Genomic DNA, 21,129 nt, shown 5'->3' on the forward strand with positions numbered 1-21,129 from the left:
CTGCACAGCTTTCGTGAACGCGCTGATGATGTATGATGTCTGCGTGAACAGGCTGCGCGGTGGTATGCAAACACACATTACTGACAGGGAACTCATGCTTTCATTTCATTTGGACTGAATGCAATGATTGAACGAACATTTTATGGTCCTACGCCTTCCACACAAACGATATACATTTATAAAAATACATTTAGACTGCCTGCTATCAGGATATGAGGAGACTTTCAACCAGCATAACAAAAACTGTTTCTGTAGAGAATGAGCTATAGCACCTTTACGCACTGATAGCACAGTTGTGTGAGACACTGCACTGCCATCTATTGATATGGATATGACGTTTATGCATGTTTTAGGTATTTGTCTGTCTTTTCTGCATCTTCAGCCGTACAGGTACTGATTCTCCCGTTGTTTCTGCTGTTAAAGCGCGATAATAAGTGTGTTTCAGTTGGAACCGATCGCCTCATGGGCAGCGCTCCGACATGCAATGCAATTACGCTTTAGATGACCCAAATTTGAGTCCCGGCTTGTGGTCTTTTTCTGATCCCATCCCCCTCTCTCTCCCGTTTCATCTCCTGCCCTTTCTCCAACTATACTATCTAAATAAAGGCAAAAACCACCAGAAATAAGCCTTAAAAAAGTGTTTCATTGCCTAATTTTCACTCCTCCATCTCACTACTATAGTATCTCCTATAACAGCAGCCGATGAGTGTGAGGATCCTCTTCGATGTTTAGTGAAACAAGGTGGCTCTCAACATTTTTTTTTAATTTACAACAAACTACTACCTTTTAATCAGAATCAATTCGAATCAAGAGTTTGTGAATAAGATTCCAATTGAAAAAAAAAAAAGGTGCCGATACTTTGCGCTATTCTAAACTATGGTTTTAAAGGAACGGTCAGGATTATATGCATGCTAAGCTCCAATGATGGCATCTGAGATATTTATTAAAACAAACAAGAAAACATTCACAGTTATGTACCTACATTAGTCCTTTCTATGGCCTGAATGATTAACAATATTGCCTTAAGCATCCCATTAATAAAACTGATGATGTTTAAAACGGCTACTGTTTTTGTTGGAGCGAGTGAAGACAACAATTAGTTTTATTAGTCAGTATGTGATTGAATACTTTTTCATTGTCATTGGCACTCATCCAATTGTAAGTTTTCCATGGCGCTCGGGTGCCAAATAAAGCTCCTGCACACATCCAGATGTGCTTTCCCCGGAGACCTGCGGTATTGCGAGCCCTGAGCTGCCTACCAGCTCGGGCCGGTCCTACGCCGGGAGAACATGTGTCCAGGCCGCTCCATCGCTCAGCCACACATCCATTCAGTTGTCATGCTCTCTGGGGCTTCCCACTGCTCTCAGATCAGTTCAGGCCAGAGCAAGCGAGCGCCCATCGCCCGTGAGTGGCCTGCAGGAGCCGCCGTGTGTGTGTGTGTGTGTACTGATGAAGGAAGTCCTGTGGCAGGCGCACACACACACACGCTCTCATTGAGGGAGCGCGTTTCCCACTCGGCAAGGGTGAAAGTCCAAGTGTGTCTGGGTGGACTCCCTCTGCGCTCGCTCGGCAATGCCTGCCGAGCCTCTCAAGTTTCCACTGAATGGTAACAAAAGGGACAGTGAGCGAGAGAGAGAGAGCGAGGGAGAGGAACACCAGGTCGCAGCCTGCCTTCGAAACATGCTCTCCACTCCTCTTCAGGTAAATCCTGCAGCCCCTACTTTTTCTGTTCTTTTTTTTTCTTTGTGCATTCAGGGATTGTGTCGAAGCAGCTGGGAAGGCTGCACGTGTGATGGGACGGCACGCTGAGAGGAACACACACACACACACACACACACACACACACTCTGGGTCACTGTGGAAGTTCCTCCACAGATCTGCGTTCAGTGGGAGGAGGGGTGAAGCGGGCGTCCCAGTCTGTGTGTAGGACTAGAACTTGAGCTTTTATTAGGAAACGAATAGTTAAAGGTGAAGTATGGAAGTGCTTGTCGTGCCGCTTCATAAACAATCAGGTAAATAACTGGAGAATTTGAAGGGAAGGTTACCATACAGATTTTGTATAATTTTAAAACTTTTGTATTAGAAATGATTCTTTTTAAAGAAAGAGGTTATTTTCTCTTTCTAATGTTGTTGCCAGTGTTTTTAGAGCAGCAGAACTGGGTGGTTGCGTTTGGTATTTGGTGAGAACCTCTCTGATGTTGCTCAGCACTGATGTGGTTTTCAGTCGTGTTTAGCGTGTTGCTGGAGTTATGTAGTTTGTTTGGGCAGCCCCAGGAAGTTACTGTGTTTTCCTCCTGTTGTCTTGGGTCATGCATAGAAGTGTTGTTTTTTAATGTCTTCCGTTATGTGCTTGCATATATCTGTGTATCATACATTAGTGCATGTGTAAAACGATGAGCACTTTGTGCATGTGCTTTGTAATATAACACAGAGTTGGCTCAATATGTGTGCGTGTGTGTGTGTGTGTGTGTGCTGGGTTGCTGCTCAGCTGTATTCTAATGTGGCTTTGCTCATTGTTGCTGTAAAGAGCATGTGGCACTGACGCATTCCTGCGCTGAGGCCTTGCACAAAACCCCTTCAGACCGCAGCCAGTCCTGCTGCTGTACGCTCACCATCTGGAGCACATTGTAAAGATTCATTCAAACTACTTTGACACTTCCTTGCCTTTCAACATGAAATACGTATTTTTTTTATTTTTTTTTGTGGTTTGACAAAAATGACAATTCTCACAATCATTTACTCTCCCTCATGTCATTTGAAAGCTCACTGACTGACTTTCAACGAACACGAAATAAATCGCTGAGCCCAGGAAGAGAATGATATTTAAGTTGTTGTTCATTGAAAATATTTGGCTGTTGTGCAACTTTTAAAGTCATCATGAAATCAAAATTGGAATTAGCCTACATTTTTTTATTATTATTAAATTTCAATTTGTCTGCTCTCCCGCAACAACATCACTTTTCTGTTGACGTGTGCACTGCCACGGCATTTCCCTCCAGCAAACTGTCACTCACAGGAAATAATCAAAGAAGTTTCAGCTCAAAATACCGCACAGGTCATTTATTATTGCATGCCCTAAATGGCCCTATTTGGGTTGTAGTAAAAACATGTGGTTTTCGTGTGTGTATCTTTCAATAAAAATGAGTTGCTGCTCCCCACCTGCTTTCCAGAAGAGGAAGCTCGTGCTTCAAATACGTTTACCTACATTTCACACCGCACAGACAAACACGTTGGCGTTGGTCAGGGTTTGTTTTCAACCGACTGACCATGTTCAGTCAGTGTTTGTCGGTGTCTTTTGGGGCAGTGTGAACATGACTTGTTAGTTGGTGTTTGTCTGTGCGGTGTGAATTGGCCTTAAGCCGTACAAAGTGCTAACAAGCACTTTCAGAAAGGCGATTTTCAAACATTCACTAAATATAATGTGCAAAACTTGCCGTTTCTGGGTATGAAATTGGATCACGAACAGTTGGTATTGATCCATCTTTGCGAATCAACTTTTTTGCAAATCCTGTGTTGTACTGACCCTCGTTGCAAAGCAGTCCTGTGTAAAATCTTGTGCATGTATGCACTTATCTTATATCTTGGGCACATTCACTTCATGAATGAAATGAATTCACTGCGTCCTCAGTGGGTCAGATGCTAGGAGTTTATGAAGACTCTTGTGTTCATTATTACAGCCAACAACAGAACAGTTGTAATCTTTATGTATCAGAGACATTATATAGTTAGCTACTCTACCGAGGAGATAAAAATGGCGGTCTGTGTGCGGCTCACTCTGTTAATAGGGCAGAGATCGTCACCAGTCATGGGTGGGGCTTGATCTAATGTGACGTCACTTTAGGCAGAAAACTGGCACAGCTCCTTTTGATGCACCGTTTCTGATTTATGGGGATCACATAAAAACATGAGTGAATGGATTTGTGCCATTATAGGGTGGTTGTTTACACGCACTGCTGCGCACACACATTTATCTTCAAACACCATGTAAAAGTGAATATTGCATAATCTTTGCTTAATTTTATTTGTTTTTGTGTATATTTGTATGTCACACCAGGTTGATGTCAATGAAGTCAAACAGCATTGATTCTTTTTTGTCTTGAATGAAATTTAAGAGGTTGTCAGCAAAACTATCCTATGACTAAAGAAAGTTTTAAAGTTATAGGTCATATGTCGTGTTTTGACATTTTTGGAATTTTCATTTTTGTGTAATTTGAACACTTACTATAAGTCAGTGTTTAAACTAAACATGTTTATAAGTAAAATAAATTATCTATACTAAATATTGGTTAAAATATTGACTTCTCTGTTTTAATCGATTCTCATTTTAAAGAACCACTATCTCTTAAATCCCAAGAATTAACCTTTTAATCTGTGCTGTTTTCAGTTGATGAATGAACAATATTTTTTTTTTACTGTGCCTCTCATCCAATAAATCACAATATCGTCTTTCAAATTCTGTCAATTTTATTTACAAACTTGAAACCATAAATAACATTCAAGCGAAGCGCAGGTGCATTGATCATCTCTTTCACTCTACTACTAGTTACAGCACAAAATAAAGATGAATGTACATCATAAGGAATGCTGAAAGATACAGTACAACTTACCGAAATCTGTATCGTGTCACATGCAATGTTACATTTACCTCAGAAAAGCCATTCAGTGTTCAAAATCTTGCTAGTCACCTACAAAATAGAGAGTATATTGCTAAATATATGCATCATATTGCATAATCATTGTATTTTTACTTAACCTGTTCTTCAATATTTAATGTTATGTTTGAATAAATGTTATGTTTTTATGACAGCCACCATTTAAATGCTTACATAAAAAAAAAAAAAAGAGTAGAAGCACATGAATGGCATTAAAAATGTTATGATGTTTTTGCTATAAAACAACTTTGTGCAATTTAAATGGAAGTAGCTTATACAAATCTGTTAATTTTAACCTTGAAACCTTTCGCGCGTAAATTTAAAATATTCTAGCTGAGCCCCGACGTGAGGTTTTTAAGGTGTCCTCTATTTATTTTAGAGTGTATCACCTTATTATTTCCATGGCAATGGAACATGCGTGTCACTTGACTCACCGCAGCCACAAAAGCGCTGTATAACAGATTTATCGCTTTTATTTTTTTTAAAACTTTTTTTAACAAAAATATTCACAAACTTGTTGGCTGTCATCAACTACCTGATATTATGATTCCCAAATACACGTAAGTGAATGTGTTTCTTCAATTCAAAACCTTTATGATGATCCTGTTTGTTGATCTATAATGCGCGATGGGCGCCGCCATGTTAGTTTCCGCGGCAGTATCAGTTCTGTCAGATTTACGTCGCGTAAATTCATCCACTTCTCCCGAAAAACATGAAAGTAAATGACCGGTGAACTGGGAGAATAATAGTAAATGTTAGTTACTTACACAATGTGTATCTGATATGAATAAAACTCCTCATCAATTTATATTTGAATGGATTGTTATTGCCGGTTCCATAGACATCAGTGTGTATTTTACAAACTATAAATGTATTATTTTGCCATTAGTTGTGTGTATTTAAATGTCTAAAACCTAAAATAAACCTCATGTAGTTGAAAACATTGAATAGTCGTAATATATGACAAGAACTGAGTGCGTTTGAATTTAGCAGTTGATCATGTGATGCACTGAGCGCTCTAATCACACCGGTGTGATTGTACGCCTCAAAGGGTTAATATTATAGTGATGTACCAACATTTGCCGTTCCTACGAGCTCTGCAGTTCTTCCCAACAGTTAAAGCGACATTACATCGTGAAAGTGTGGACTTGCGAGGGCTTAGGGTTCATTTGGGACAGGGCCTGAAACATTCACTCCCTAAAAAGTTCCACAATGCCCAGTGAACACCAGGGAGCATCGATGCTCACTATGTTCCCTTAACGGAAGTTCTGAAGCGCAAAACATAAATCCGTGAGACAACTCACCACACATAATGACATGTGATGTGTAATGAGACTGTCCTGACTGTCCTTACCAGTGCCCGAATTAGTGTACATGATATACTGATTCACCACTTGGGCTACGTCTACATTAATCCAGATAGATTTGAAAACAGAGTTATCGTTTCAAAACGCTCTCCGTCCACACTAGCATTTTCAAGTGTTTTCCAAACGTTCATCCACACTGAAAATTCGGAAAACGCTAAATTCGCCTTGCAGCGCATGCGTAAACCCTCACAAAAGCAATTCTTCTGACAGGATAATTTCATTTAGCAAAATATCTCAGCATTCACTGATGCGTCCAGGTCGCTCTTAGACACATTATATATTTGGTCTAAAACGCCACTGTTCTCATGATTTGCCGCAGGACAGCAAATGCGAGTGAATTTTCTGTCATATATGCAGGACTGTGATATGAAGAGTGTGCAAAGTACATATTTTAGCAACTCTGTGAAAGTGAATAGCTCAAAACAGGCACAATATCGTAGGGCTGGGCGATATGGAGCAAAAAATATATCTCGATATATTTTGCTATATCTCGATATACGATATATATCTCGATATCTTTACAGGAAAAATAACCCAACAAAAACTAATGCAAAAACAAATATTCCAAATACCACAGTCTTATTTTTTATTGGAGTGCAAAGAGGTAGGCAGTTCATGTAGTCCAAAGTGCTTCTGCGACATTTAAAAAAAAAAAAATCCCTGTATACAAAAATAATAATTGTATACAAATTAATTGCTGTATACAAAAATAATTGCCACCTGTCCCGTTTTACCGGGATTGTCATCCTTTTTAATAACATGTGCCGGGACATGTAACGTTTTCGAAAGGCAGTGTGAATGTTCAAACCATGGTTCAAACCGTGTAGCGCGCGCACGGCAGAGAGGGACAGAGAGCGAGAGACCATGCGTGTGTTTGCTAGTGTGCGTGTGTGCCTCAAGAAGTGCATGTAAGACAGCATTTAAGACGATCTTTTTAGACGAGTTCTGTAGCCTCCGGGCTAGTTGCGGGCACCGCCATGTTGAATGAGACAACACGCGAGGGGAGGGGGAACAAAAGCAAGGAGGCGGGGGCGAGCACAGCGCAGAGAAGACAAAGCGGCGAAATCAGAATTAAATATAAACAACATATCGATATATACGATAAGTCAAAATCCATATCGTGTTTAAAAAATATCGAGATATATTTTAAATATCGAGATATCGCCCACCCCTACAATATCGGTATAAATATGAATATCTATGGGTTCAATATGCGTCACATGACAAAACTTGCGTCATAATTTTCAAATACATCCGTTTTGACAGTCCACGCTACACCGCGAAACCGGCGTTTTCAAATGTATCCACTTTGGAGAGCGTTTCAAAAGGCTTCGTTTTCATTGCTAAAAACGCCGTGTCAGTGACCAAACGGAGAGAAAAAGATGCGTTTTCAAACGAAAACGTACTAGTGTGGACAAGGCCTCAGGAAGCTGATTGAGACGAATTAAACGATTAGTCTGCCGATTATTTTATCGATTAGTCGACTAATTGAACGATTATATTTTGTAGCATGGAAATTGCAGGAGTGCACATTCGATGCACAACAATTTTGATCTGGTTCTTACAGAGTATCTACGCTGTAAAATGTTAGGTCTCTCACTCTCAACTCCATTTGGCAAAGCACGCAAATAACGACACCTTTACGTTTGGGACTAAATTTGAAGTATTCCCATACCTTCGATTATTTGGTGCGAGCTGTTTTTTTAGGGACTTTTTCTTTTGTTGGGGCTTTTTGCATGGCTTTGTTGGGAATTCGGTGAAGAGGTTGTTGTTTCGTCCTCCATTCTGCAATGTTTCGGTCTCCCACGTATGTGTGGCAAGCTGTACCGCCGAGAACGTTGAAAAAAAAAATATATAAATAAAGAAGCGTCGACAAAAAAATATGACGTCATCGATGCGCCGCTACAGGCCTAATTGAGACACACTATGATTGGTCACTTACGGTAGCGTTCTTTTAGAGAGGCAATCATGACTAAACACCAACACATTGTGCGCGAGGTTTATCTGGACTGCAGCTGTAGACGGACAAAGACTCGCTGTGAGCGTCACAGGCCGCTGGGAAGCAGACGTTGGGAAGATCTGACCGAGTTTGAGTGGGAAGCAGACATGCATAGAGTGGGATTGTTGGCATGTCGTCTCATTCACACAGTTCAGGGTGTGTTCGCCCTATTGCGTGTTCCTGCGTGATTTCAAGGTCCATTTGCATGGATTTGCATCTGATATGCCAAAACCTTTACATGATTTGCATCTCTATTCAAAAGATACCACAGAATTCGAAGAAAGCATTTCAGGAATTTTATTTTTTTTCCTTGGGAAGTTTCTTGTCTTTCGATCTCCATACTGTAACCTTCCCTCGCTCTCGGTCTTATAACACAGATGCAATCGTCTATATATAAGGGGATATTCATGGTGGAAAATCACTGAAAAACACTTGTACAGTGGCCTCAAGAAGTGTTTGGACCCTTCAGCTTCATTTAAACATGTCTTGATGCTGTTTGCATTGGATGATATGTGCAGATAAATGAATGCTAGAGCTCTCTTCAAAACTAACTTCACCCCTTAGAGACGTTTTGCGATGACTTTTTAACCAGCTGATATTGCAGTGCTTTTGTGTGGATGTGTGAAGTCCTCTCTTCTCAAGTTCACACAGGTGTCAGAGCCGAGTAGTTTATCACGTCAATCCCATAAAGCCTACTGTGCCATATTTGATACACAAAGGCCTCTAAATTATCAACATGATCAAAACTTTGCTGAAAAACCTGTTTTACTGATTGTCGTCTGATTGATCAGGGCAAAAGCTTTTTAGTAAAATTTGAAAAAAAAAAATGCTTCATGTGTCTTTATTCTGTGAAATCTTTACAGATTCTTGTAGTAAATGTAAGAATAACGTTTATATTGTTAGCAATATTTAAGTAATATTATATTTTAGTAATAAACACTTACTTGACTGAATCTGCTTACGTTTACTTGATTATCGATCTTTTTTTTTTTTTAGAAAAATCATGTGAAAATGTGAGCATCAAATACGATCTCTCAGGCTTTTGAGGAACATTTGTTCATCTCTCAATCATCATTTTATTGAATTACATCATACATTTTAAAACTACAGAGCTTTGATCATGAAAATAAGCATTGAAATATCATCTTACTAAGACGTAATATTGGGAGATATAGAGTGACGGCTGATATTTATGCATTTTATGTAAGTATCTGCTATACTATTATAATCTGATTTACATTAAAAGCTTTCATGATTTCATCTTGGCCGTATAAATTTCAGCAACTGCATCAAACTGCATATTTTTGCTCCATTTGGGCCTATGAATAAAACAGGTATTTTTTTTCTTCCATGAGTATGAACTTCATATTCTCACTATATCATTGTATATGAGGCATAAAAGGCTGTTGTATCAAATTTGATTCTCAAAAGTGCACACACACATTTTGTCTAAATGTTGTTTTGCTTCAAATGTGTCTTTATACCCCTATTTTAATTGAATGCCACTCAGTTTAATAGCATCAGTATCTAAAGCATCAGCATTTATAATTTGATGTGGCTCAAGTGTCCAAATACTTTTTAGGGCCATCTATTTATCTTTGAATGAAGGCAGTGGGAAATGGACTTGAGAAACGATGCAAGATAAGTGTAGACATCACATCTATTTGACTAATGTATAAATAATTCAATTTGATTTTATACAAGGAACAATGTTTTGATTCATCACTTTAATTTGTGTTGTGTTTCATAATTGTTTTACTTTTTATTGCAAAGCTTATGATAGACGGTTTGATGACGTATCTGTGACAACCTGCCCCATAGAGTTTGAAAACATGCTCGACATCATAATAGGTCACAATCCTGAGAGTTGGAGAAGCAGAACTTGTGTCTATGATGGTGTGCACGTTTAACCTAATTTACATTATAATATGTATACATTTTACATTTTCAAATGCAACTTTAACATTTGTCATAAATGTGATTTTTAGCCTTATAAATAGATTATTAACCAGCGTGATTCACCATTAAGTAGCCATTTTCAGGACTGATGCTGTTGAAAAGGCAGAATTATTTTAATGATACATTTCACTGCACATAAGTAATGTGAACCGCATTTATGGTTTGCTTACAGCCTGTAAAACTTAATCTGCTCGAGAGCACTAATTTGTGAGCAAATCACCATTTCCATTCAGTCAAAGCTGGGATCCATTCAAGCTTCTGCTTGTCTGTGAAATGCTTTTTCCTTTCAGAAACTCCCAGCTCTCATTTGTGAACATCAGCTTGACTCTGTTTGTGTTTGCAGGCCACATTTCCCTGGTAACGCCGTCCAGCTACAGCCCAGCCGCCAAGATCACACTAGGAACGGTCAATTCGAATGTGGGAGCCCAGATGGTCAGTGTCACACCACACCAGTGTACAAACACACACGTCTTTAAATGCATGTAAACAAGCAGCACTTCATAATCTCTCAAACACTCAGATTAAAACTAAAGCTGCAGTTGCTCCAGGTGAGGGTTGCAGAATTCCGGGAATTTTCATGGCTGGACACTTTCTGTGGGAATTAACGGGAATATATGGGAATTAACGGGAATTAATGGGAATAATCTAGGAATTTGCTAAATTCCAGGTTAGCCTTAAATGTACTTAAACGGGGTACTTAAAATGTAGTTGAAAAAAAAATCTTGAAGCAAAATCTTGGTTAAAACAGCCAGATTTAATGCAATTTCAGTTGAATTTCTTTCCTCAATCACACTACTTACTGTTGTGTACACACTAGAGGCTGTTGAGGCCACACCCCCTGCATGCAAGGTGCATTCAAATTACGGAAAACATTTTGTAATATTCTAATATATTATTACAATTTAAAAAAAGCTGTTTTCTATGGGAATATATAGTAACGTGTCATTCATTCCTGTGATGGCAAAGCTGAATTTCAGCATCATTACTCCAGTCTTCAGTGTCACATGATCCTTCAGAAATCATTCTAATAAACAGTTGTGCTGCTTAATATCAATACACAACATTGATAATAACTGAGTATCAAATCAGCATATTAGCATGATTTCTGAAGGATCATGTGACACTGAAATAAATAACATGCATAACAATTGCTGCAATAAAATATTTTTTTTAACTTATTTACTAAATCAGAAGTAATTAATTGAAAAATATGCAGTAAAACCAACAACAACTAACATATGACAAAACAAAATGTTTATATTTATGTTTGTATATGATACAGCTTATTTAAATTTTCCCGAATTTCCAATTCATTCCCATAAATTCTCATTAATTCAGGTTAGGTTTCTAACTTGGAACATTTCCAAAATTCCCCAGATTATGTTCCCATGGAAAGTCTCTGGAAATTAACCGGAAATGTTCAGCCCCTTTGCAACACTACTCCAGACTGACTTAAATGGTTACAAAAGTGACAAAATTAAAGTGCAACAGTTGGTAAAACTTTGTGTGCATTCATCACACTTATGTTCGTGAGCATTTATGTTCGTTGTGAAATGTTTTAAAACGGTTCAGAGGAACCATAATTCTGACCAAAGTAGCCTGAAAATGTTGAATCTAGAATGCAAGAAGTAAAATGCAGTCAATCTGGTAAACGCAATGAGGAATATTTATATTTATGCTATGATATAAATAAACTGTGTAAGAAATATCACTATTTGTCTACCTACAGTATATTAAATGTATCTAAAAATACTTTATTCATATACTATATTTAAAAGAAATTATTCACCAGAAATGAATCGGATGTATCAGGTGATCAGAATCTCAATTCTGTCGTCATATTTGCTATTTATGTTTTAATCGGATTAATCAGATCAAATTAGGTTAATTTGAACATTTACTAATACATTAATAAAAATTAAAAGTTGTATCTGTTAATATTAGTTAATGGACCTGTGCTTGCATTAGCTAAAAATGAGTAGTTGAATTTGTATTAACTGACTTTAATATAGATTAATAAATACTGTAACAAATGTATTGCTCATTATCAATGTTGGTTAATGAAAACTTACGTTAATTAAAGAGATCTTATTGTACAGAGTTACCGATAAATAAACAAAAAGTGTTAACTTTACCCATCCCGTACACAAATTTGAGCTCTTAGCATAAATGATGTTTGAAGATGGGACGGTTGTGCTGTAGTTGATTCTGTAGCCAGTAGTGGGCAGTGACACTTCAGAGAACAGTGATTTACTGAGCTCACTGCATGTGCTTGTCTGCTGCTGTACATGGACAATAGAAGACTGAAGGGCTGGAAAGAGGAGGGTGTTTACGGGCCAGCATTGCTGCACTCAGCAGAGCAAAAGAAAGGAATGTTCAAAAGATGGACTCACACAAAGGAGTTTAAAGGGAGGAAAGAGAGCGAGATGTAAGAGAGAGCGAGAGACCTTGATGAACTGAAGTTTGACAACAATGCTGCAGTAAACGTCTATCAGGAAGTGTCTTCTGTGTAAATGCATACATTTAAAGGTGAAATGTCTAAAATATTTCATTCTATACTAGCTTAATGGTAAACTGCAATTAAGCAATTGTTAGGTTGACTTTATGCTTTGTTTGCATGTACTAACATGTGATTTTCGGGGCCTGTTTGTCTCAACAATGGCAGTCGGACTGCATGGGAAACCTGTTTGGAAGCAGCCATTATTTTTGCAGTTGCGTGTAGTACCGCTAGTGATGCAGAAGTGACACCCTTCACCAAACAACGAGTCCAGTGATGGACGGGTGTGTGACGGCAGAGCGGAAGGGCTTCTCAGAGGAGAACAGAAGCGCTGTGTGCCCGCACCTCTGCTAATGAGCTTATTAACGACCCTCACTCACTCGTTACAGAGATGTGTGGCACACTTACACACAGATTCCTTTCCGACTCAGTAGATCTTACAGTTACGTCCTCCACACTCAGCGTACCCCTCGTAGCGTTTAACGCGGTGCGAGAAAACTATGTAAAAACGTTGAACTTCTTGCATACTGCAGAGTGTACACCGCATACCCACCGCATTAAATAGTATGCTACAGTGTTGTCACGTGACTCAGTCTTGTTATTGTTAACTAAAACTGTTAATTTTTTTTATATTTATATATATATATATAAATGTCAAAAGCACATTATTAAAACTTAAACTAAAATGAAAACTGAAATTCTAAAAATAAAAGCTCATTCAAAATATTAATAAATGTAACATTATATAAATAATACTAAAATAACTTGTATGGAGCCTTGCACATGACATGCGGGGAAAAAAACGTATATCGTGGTCACGAATTAACAATTCGTTCCCGCGACTTAGTACGTTTTAAGTAAATTGTACGTTCGTTATAATAATTTGTTCCCCTGATTTACTAAATTGTGGCCATGTTGTAATAATCAAACAAGAGAAGAAATTAGTTTAAAGTGGCCACGATTCCCTAAAATGAGTAATCAAAATAAAACGAGTGAAAGAATTCTTAATTCGCAGCCACTACATATATATATATATATATATATATATATATATATATATATATATATATATATATATATATATATATCCGTATGCTTCGTAAACATGAAGACATTATGCTGCATAGTTAAATCAGTTTGTCAAATTATCAGAGTCCAGTTAACATGTTATAAATAAAACAAGGTTTTGTATTTAATTATGAAAAAGAAAAGTTGAATGACATGGTAACTTATAAAAATGAATTAAAAGAATTGTGGCTATACGATTCCTCGTTCATTCATCGCACTGGAAATAGATTTGAACACAAAGCATTGTGAGATACAGCAAGTGCGAGGCCAGAAATGCTCAAGGTGGCGGGCATTCATAAAACATAATACATAAAACATTCATATGCACCTATAGGGAGAGGGAAAGCTAGGAAATCGCCTGCTGCTGACCATGGAAACCTCCATTTAACAATTCCTTTAACTAAATGAATATAGTGTGATAAGATAATTGTTATATTATAATGATTGTTTATGAAATTATTTCATACATCTATTTGGAAAATGAAGGGCACATCTGTAGGTGTGCCACTGGTATACTGTACACAATGCAATATGCCATTTACTACACTTGTTTTTGTGTGATCTGATGTGTTTTATTCAACCACAAAGTTTTCATATTATGCATCTCATACGCACCACATACTGGACAGAATGTACCAGTTGTATGTTAGCGAGCCTTTCTGAATATATCCAGAGAGCTAGGAGGACGATAAATCTCTGCGGCGATGGAGGAGGCGTTCCTGCTCCCCACGGGCTGCAGCACACACTCGTATGAGGACACATCCAGGTTAGCAGAGAGGGGTAAATCAGGGAGGCCGTCATGCACCATCACAGCTCATTTACATGTGCTAGTGTCTGTCAGCAACACTACAGTGGAGCTCGCCCAAATCAAAAACGTCTATTGCACAAATAGAAATCTCTCCGATAGCATTCTCACAGCCTGGATGAGCCGTCTATGAATTATGAGGGAGAAACATGTTTTTTTTGTTGTTTTTTTTCATAATGGTGTAGTTATAGCATCCACCAGCAGGGGCATCACCGAGTGATGCTCTCTACCGGTCTTAACTTGTCGCCTAACTATCTTCAGTTATAATTTGCATAACCTTACACTGTTTTTTTTTTCTATTTTGTAGATTTTAAGCACACCACAGAGAGTGTCTCACCCTGGTGGTATCCTCATCGGCAGCCCGTTTACGCCGCACACGACACCGGTTGCAATGGTTACTCAGGCGCACCCTCCCGAGGGCAACGAATGGACCCCGGGGTGAGCCACGTGCACTGATTTTAATGGGAATAAAGCGCTCCTATGGCACTCTAATGTCCTCATATGAAGTGATGGGAGTTTGGAAAAGCATTTAAAACCTTATACTGTATAAGCTATCGATATTTTACGGATTCAAATTCAAATGTATTTGGCACAAACTCAATCTTGTGTTGTCTTCCCTTTGTAGGAACAAAAAAAGGACACATGACTACATCGATTCCTATTACTCAGACAGGTGGGGCGTCTGTTTTCACACGTTTACATCTTTTCAAATCATGTTTGATGTTTAAATACATCAAAGAGGATTAGAAGAAAGGGAGACTTGAGCAAAACGTGTAAATATTAAAATGTGTTTTGCAGGGACGGACTGTGTTTGAGTGACTCCTCGTCCAGGTAAGTGAGTTGGGGGACACTGGGAGCAATAACCACACTTGTCTTTAAATGGATGTGCCCATGAGACAAATGTGTGTGTGTGTGTGTGTGTGTGCGCGAGAGAGAAAGAGAGCTGTAGTCTCAGTAGGATTTATGAGGCTCAGATGTTAAGCAGGACAGTGGAGGATCACAGCTGCACACCCCAGTTGTGCTTCAGAGCCCCTGCGTCCCTAATGAGCTTCTCTGTTAACATAAATCACACTGTCAAGCCCTCCTTCAGCTGCTTTTCTCTCTTAATTGAACATTATGGATGGCATGGACGCATCTGCGCTCGACTTCTCACTGAGAAGCTGTGACGTCAGTAGCGTGTGCTAGATTTCACAGAGAGCGCAGTGCTTTCGGCGAGTGTTCCCCTACACTACTGAATGTGTTACTGTAGTGTGGTTGTCTGTTTGGTTCATGCTGACATCTGTTCAGAAGTTCATCGAGTTCTTGTCCATATTACTACACATAATCCTCAATATATTGAAGTGTTTATCTAAATATTTGCTAATTTGCTAAGTAATTATAGCCATTCAACATTTGAGTGTAATTGAAAGCCATAATTTTCAACATTTATTGGGCTTAAATATTTCTATAATCTTAAGTCCGTGGGCCAAACACGTCCCGGAGATGAATTTCAATGGCCCGCACCTTGTTTATTAAAGTGGCCCACCACATATAATTTACATATCATGCAGTTTCACAGTGTCAGCACAAGGTGACCGCACTAGATTTTAGGCCAGGTTTTGCTGTAAACCGTGAGTGAAACAAAATTTGAACTGACAAACACTGCCATTTCTGTTGCTTGGGAAATGCGGCAGAAGACGGACCATTTATTAATTTATAATCTCTGCTGCCCAAAAAGACAGCACAGTACGAGCTCAGAACAAATGCGTTTACTCGCTGACCAGTGATGATACAAACACTAATGTCTCGGTGGTTTAAACGAATTAAAAGCCAGACGAAACAGCGCTGACATTCTCAGCAACACTGACACAGAAAACGCATTCAGAATACTTTTCAATCCACAAATCACAAACATTTACTATGGATTTACTGTAGCAAGTAGTGGTGTCACGATTCTCCAAATCCTCGATTCGATTACATTTTCGATTCTAATATCACGGTTTAATTCAATTCTCGATTTTTACTTTATTTTTTATTGTTTTTAAGCACAGGTTGCTGTTGCTCCTAAAAAGCTGACATCAGTTCATCGCAATCTCACACATCTCTGTTATCATCAATGAAGCTGACTGCACAATGAATCTTTCATAATATATAGCCTACACTTTGTTTGTTATAATTAGAGGATTTGCCAGCTTACAGAATTCAGCTCTGAACAAAAAGTCAGTTTTGAGCGGTGAGGAGAGTCTATCTTAAATGCTTCTGATTTGGTCATTGCGTTCAAGAAATCCACACATTATGTCTGTGATTGGCTAAATCGCTCAACGCTGCAAACATGTTATAAATAGAAACTCTGGCCTGTAAATCGTTTCTATTTTGTTTTAGTTGTTCTTGTTGCTTTTCTGCAACAGATGGAAAAAATGTATTAGTTTTATGTTTTATTCATAGATATTTCTAGTTTGCGGGAGTCCTGCGAATCGTTTTATTCTCCCGCACACACAGAGTGAGTGCATTACCGCCCGCGCTCGCACTCGGCCATCAAATCTAGTCCCGCGCCGCACTCTATTGCGTTGGGAGTGCACGTCTATAGATCAAGAGCCCGGCCCGAGGATAGTGACGGGAAATGTCGGGCCAAGTTCGGGCTCGGGCTTAGAATCCAAGTTAGAGGACTCACAGCCTTTCAACACGTGTGCTTTTTTCCCGCGCCGTGATGAGTCGTTCATGAACGATCCGTTCATTGCGCGACAAAGGAACAAAAGACTCTGAAGGTCAAGTAATTATTAATGTTCCCTGTAAATTATTTTTGACTGCATTATAATGATTTTTTAATTCAGAATACGATCAAGATTGCGTTGGTGGATGTGTTCGGGGAATTTGCCTGTTAAAAGTATAACATTTAAAGCCCCTGATATGACTAGAAAAAAGATTAGTTCATTTTGATGAACGAGATTGAACAATAGAGTCAGTAAAACGATCCGAACTTTCCATCACGTGCGCGACATGGGGGCGTGGCAGCATCGATCGATTTCGATTTAAAATCAAAATCGTGACACCCTTAGTAGCCAGACTAACTGTAAATGGAATGTGGGATTTTCATATCGAGTTTTATTATATTATTAATATAGACGTATTAAATATTAAAGGAGTAAATAAATATAGGGCAAATTACAGAAACAAATAGTTAATTTTAAAATTAAGAGTAGAGTTCTAACTCAGTAAAAATGTTACAGGGAAACCAGTTTAAATATGGTCACTTCATCGTTAATAGCTAAATATTTGCAATTTTATATTCCAATTGGATAGTTATTTCCTGTTTAGGCCCCCATGAATTATTTGTAGCGTATCTTTGAATTGCTCACAGTACAAACACAGACACAGAACGTTACTCTTCTGTGACTCTCCTCGTTTTTGCTGCATTCTGGCAGATGTGTCTTCTCCTGCGAAAGGTCAGATGAATCTCCCTCCCTCTCTCCTCTCTCTCCACTTCCTCTTTTTCAGCCCTCTCTCTCTCTCTCTCTCTCTCTCTCTCTCTCTCTCTCTCTCTCTCTCTCTCTCTCTCTCTCTCTCTCTCTCTCTCTCTCTCTCTCTCTCTCTCTGTCCTGAGAATGCATTTCTCTGAGCTAAAACATTCTTCACAGGGGGGGAACACATCTCAGCACTGTTGCTAAGCAGAAACCAGTGTGTGTGTGCATGTATGTTACGTGTAAATGCGTATCATATTCACAGTCACTCACACACACACACGTTGCGTGAGAGTCCCTCTTACGGCATTGCAGTACTTCCAGTCAATTAGGGGTGAATGTTGGTGAGTCTGGGGTCTGGAACTAATTTGTCCTGACGACTGAAACCCCAATCAGCCGCTACTGCACATCCCCCCCTCCCTTCCCCCGTGTGCCTCCTGTTTCTCCACACCTCTCTCCTTCATTGAGCGAGTTACGTAATTCACCCCACAGTGCATTGGCGTTTTTTCCTACAGCATGTGTGAGAGAGAAAGAATGAGTGAATTTTCCTCCGGATTATTCCCGTTTGTGTACTTGGCACACCATCGGACCTTGAGCCATCTCTTTGCTTTAACTCTCACAAGCATTCGCACGCACCACAGTCTCTGCGACACACATGCACTCGACATCGGATGGTGCATCACGGCATGATGAACAAATGGTGTAATGTATGTGACCTGCTAGTACCTGTAAAGCCCAGAGTATACTTCAGATTTCACGTGTATTCCAGCGTATGCGTATAGCAGAATGCACGGCCTTTTAAATTACACTTTATTTGATAGCGATGGTTATTTTTGCCTGCTTGCGTCATGAACACAAGTCGGAATGATATTTAAATTTTCACCCTATCTATTTTGTAAATGCTTGTTATAGATCTTATTCAATCAAATAAGATTGATTGAACAAATGTATGACAGACTTCTCCAAACATTTAGTCCGCTTTAACCCTAACCCCTCCACAATCGACTGCAAGCTCACATTCATTTTGAAGTGTTACGCCCACTTCTTAAAATCCAATCAACATCCGTTGGTTAGACCCACTTCCTACATTATTGTTTCTTTCATTTTTAATAATCTGTTACACTCGGATGCATGTCACAATACAAAAGAAAAGGTCAGTCACTACTTGCGTTTCATTGCGATTTTTAAAATTGTTATACATATATAATGGTATATAACCAAAAAAAACCAACTAGTTTTTAGGTAGTATATAGGAAATTTAATTTAAAAAATGTTTTAGTTATGTTAGGTTTTGCAAAGTAACAACTTTACGTTTTATTTCGTTTTTAGAGTCTAGTGCTTTATTCTCATGTGGTCTGTTTTATTCAAGTGGCAACCTTTCTGTCTCTCTGGAAACCAACACGGAAGGGACTTAAACTGCTATTCATCTGGCCACTAGAGACTGGATGCAAAAGAGAGTCAATCCCATAGCCTGCCCATGTTAATACGCCCAACTTAACTGCAGAAAAAATATGTTTACAGCCTGGTACAAAACGTGGTGTTGGTCTATATAACTTATTTTGCCCTTCATGACAACTGTGAGGGGGGTGGATTGTTTTTTAATAACTCATCCGTTTAAATTATATTAAGCCTCAAAGTTCTGCATAATTAAGGGCGTGGCCACTTGAGTGACAGGTGGATTGCCGCTGCTGTCACTACCAGCTGTTTGTCTGCTGTCTGTTAGCGTCACGTCATCTCAGCTAATCCGCCTCTTTGACCATTTTCGTTTATCCGGGAGTGACGCGCTCCCCACGGGTGACGTCACGGACACTATGTCCATTGTTTTATACAGTCTATGGTTTGTCACGTCACGTCGAGTCAGTCACTCGCACTCTCACACACGTATCATGTATGTTCTTGTTTTCCCACCTCTGTGGGTTGAACTTGACGCATCTTGCAGTGAGCTACAGTGACACGACCCAGGGCCAAGGACCCTGTGCAACACAAAACAAACATGAAAACGTGCACACACATGCATGCCGGGAGCACAAAGAGTGTCATAGCCCTGGACATGCTGTATCTTTGCCAGATTTTGTGTGTGTGTGTGCATGCGTGTGTGCGTGTGTGTGTGCGGGTGTGTGTGCGCGTGTGTGTGTGTGCGTGTGTGTGTGTGTGCGCGTGTGTTAGTGAGGTATAAGATCACACACTTGAATCAACAAATGACAAATAGGATATGATGGGTGTAAATGAAAAATAGGATGAAAAGTGATTTTGCAACACATATCTGCTATTGTAACAGGAAAGAAGTGTCTCCGCTCATTCTCAAGGCATGTCCTTCTCGAACGCGTCGTCTACAGTTACAGAGAACAGAGCTGTTTGCTGGTTCACAAACCACTTTAAACAACAGCCTGTCATAAGACTTCCTAAGGCCACATCCACACGAAGCCAGAGCTTTCCCTATCCAATTTTTTTGGTTCTAAAAAAATATTCCTTTAACACGGCGTTGTCTCAAGAAATATCTGTGTACACACGAAACCACTGAAACCGACTCAAAACAATGTAGTATACATGCCAGACCAGTATGTGGCGCTGTAATTCTGCCACAGAGATACACTAAAAATGGAGAAGAAGACTAGGAGCATGTGTATAAACCTTGCGCGCTGTATACAATAATATTAGGCTCAGTAGCTTCTTCTTTTCTTTTTCTTTACCAATAACTTTATTGAACAATATGAACAACCATAAATGGCCTGGTACAAAATAGGGATGAGTCACGATTTTCGAATATTTGATTAGTTAGTGGACTCATAAAGCTTGCCACAAAGAACCAACAAAGTAATCATTATGATGTGTCAAATATAGCAAAGGAGACTGCTTATTATTTTAATTGTTTATTAATAAACTAGTGTTTTCCGTGTCAGTCTCGGCTGCAAAGATGTTGACGATGCTGACTCGCGATCTTCGCAGTAGTGAACTCGCCTATAGAGAGAAATGCACATTTCATACGGATTACAGAAGAGAATAGTCTGTTTCTTTTCGTTTTGAATTATTTTGTTTTAAAGTAGACATTTCAAGCTTTCTAAATATGTATTTCTGAGTTTCGGTTCATTTATGAGACGAGCTCCAGTTCATGAGCAATGCAAGTGTGTTGTTCGTTCAAGCGAGAAAGAGAACTGTATTCTGGCGTGCTCGTCTTTCTGTGAGTCAGTCAGGACGTTCACAGGCAGCGCGCTCATTTTTTGTCTTGTTGCGCATGAATGGTTTAAAAGCATTTGCATGAATAAGAGCGGGATCATGTAACACTAGCCAAATTATGACAAAAATTAAAAGATGCTGCGTTAATTGTGTTAATAGCCCTAATTTGTT

The 21,129-nt window shown here is 39.1% G+C and overlaps 1 protein-coding gene across 2 annotated transcripts in view; it reads left to right on the forward strand.

The window, feature by feature from the left end:
- Positions 1 to 21,129, forward strand: part of tfdp2 (transcription factor Dp-2) — a 47,242-nt gene that overhangs the window by 17,231 nt on the left and 8,882 nt on the right. The window contains exons 1-5 of one of the 2 annotated variants that reach the window (XM_077207680.1): positions 1,513 to 1,701; positions 10,321 to 10,409; positions 14,655 to 14,785; positions 14,973 to 15,020; positions 15,146 to 15,178. In XM_077207680.1, the coding sequence (XP_077063795.1) occupies positions 10,407 to 10,409; positions 14,655 to 14,785; positions 14,973 to 15,020; positions 15,146 to 15,178 (215 nt within the window). In that variant the 5' untranslated portion in view covers positions 1,513 to 1,701; positions 10,321 to 10,406. Of the gene's footprint in view, positions 1 to 1,512; positions 1,702 to 10,320; positions 10,410 to 14,654; positions 14,786 to 14,972; positions 15,021 to 15,145; positions 15,179 to 21,129 lie in introns of those variants that run through there. The other variant, XM_077207678.1, reaches the window with a different exon arrangement.

Source organism: Siphateles boraxobius, unplaced genomic scaffold (genome assembly GCF_051911475.1).
Source record: "Siphateles boraxobius isolate OS27281-9 unplaced genomic scaffold, OSU_SipBor_1 6, whole genome shotgun sequence".
In the NCBI taxonomy this organism is placed as follows: domain Eukaryota; kingdom Metazoa; phylum Chordata; class Actinopteri; order Cypriniformes; family Leuciscidae; genus Siphateles; species Siphateles boraxobius.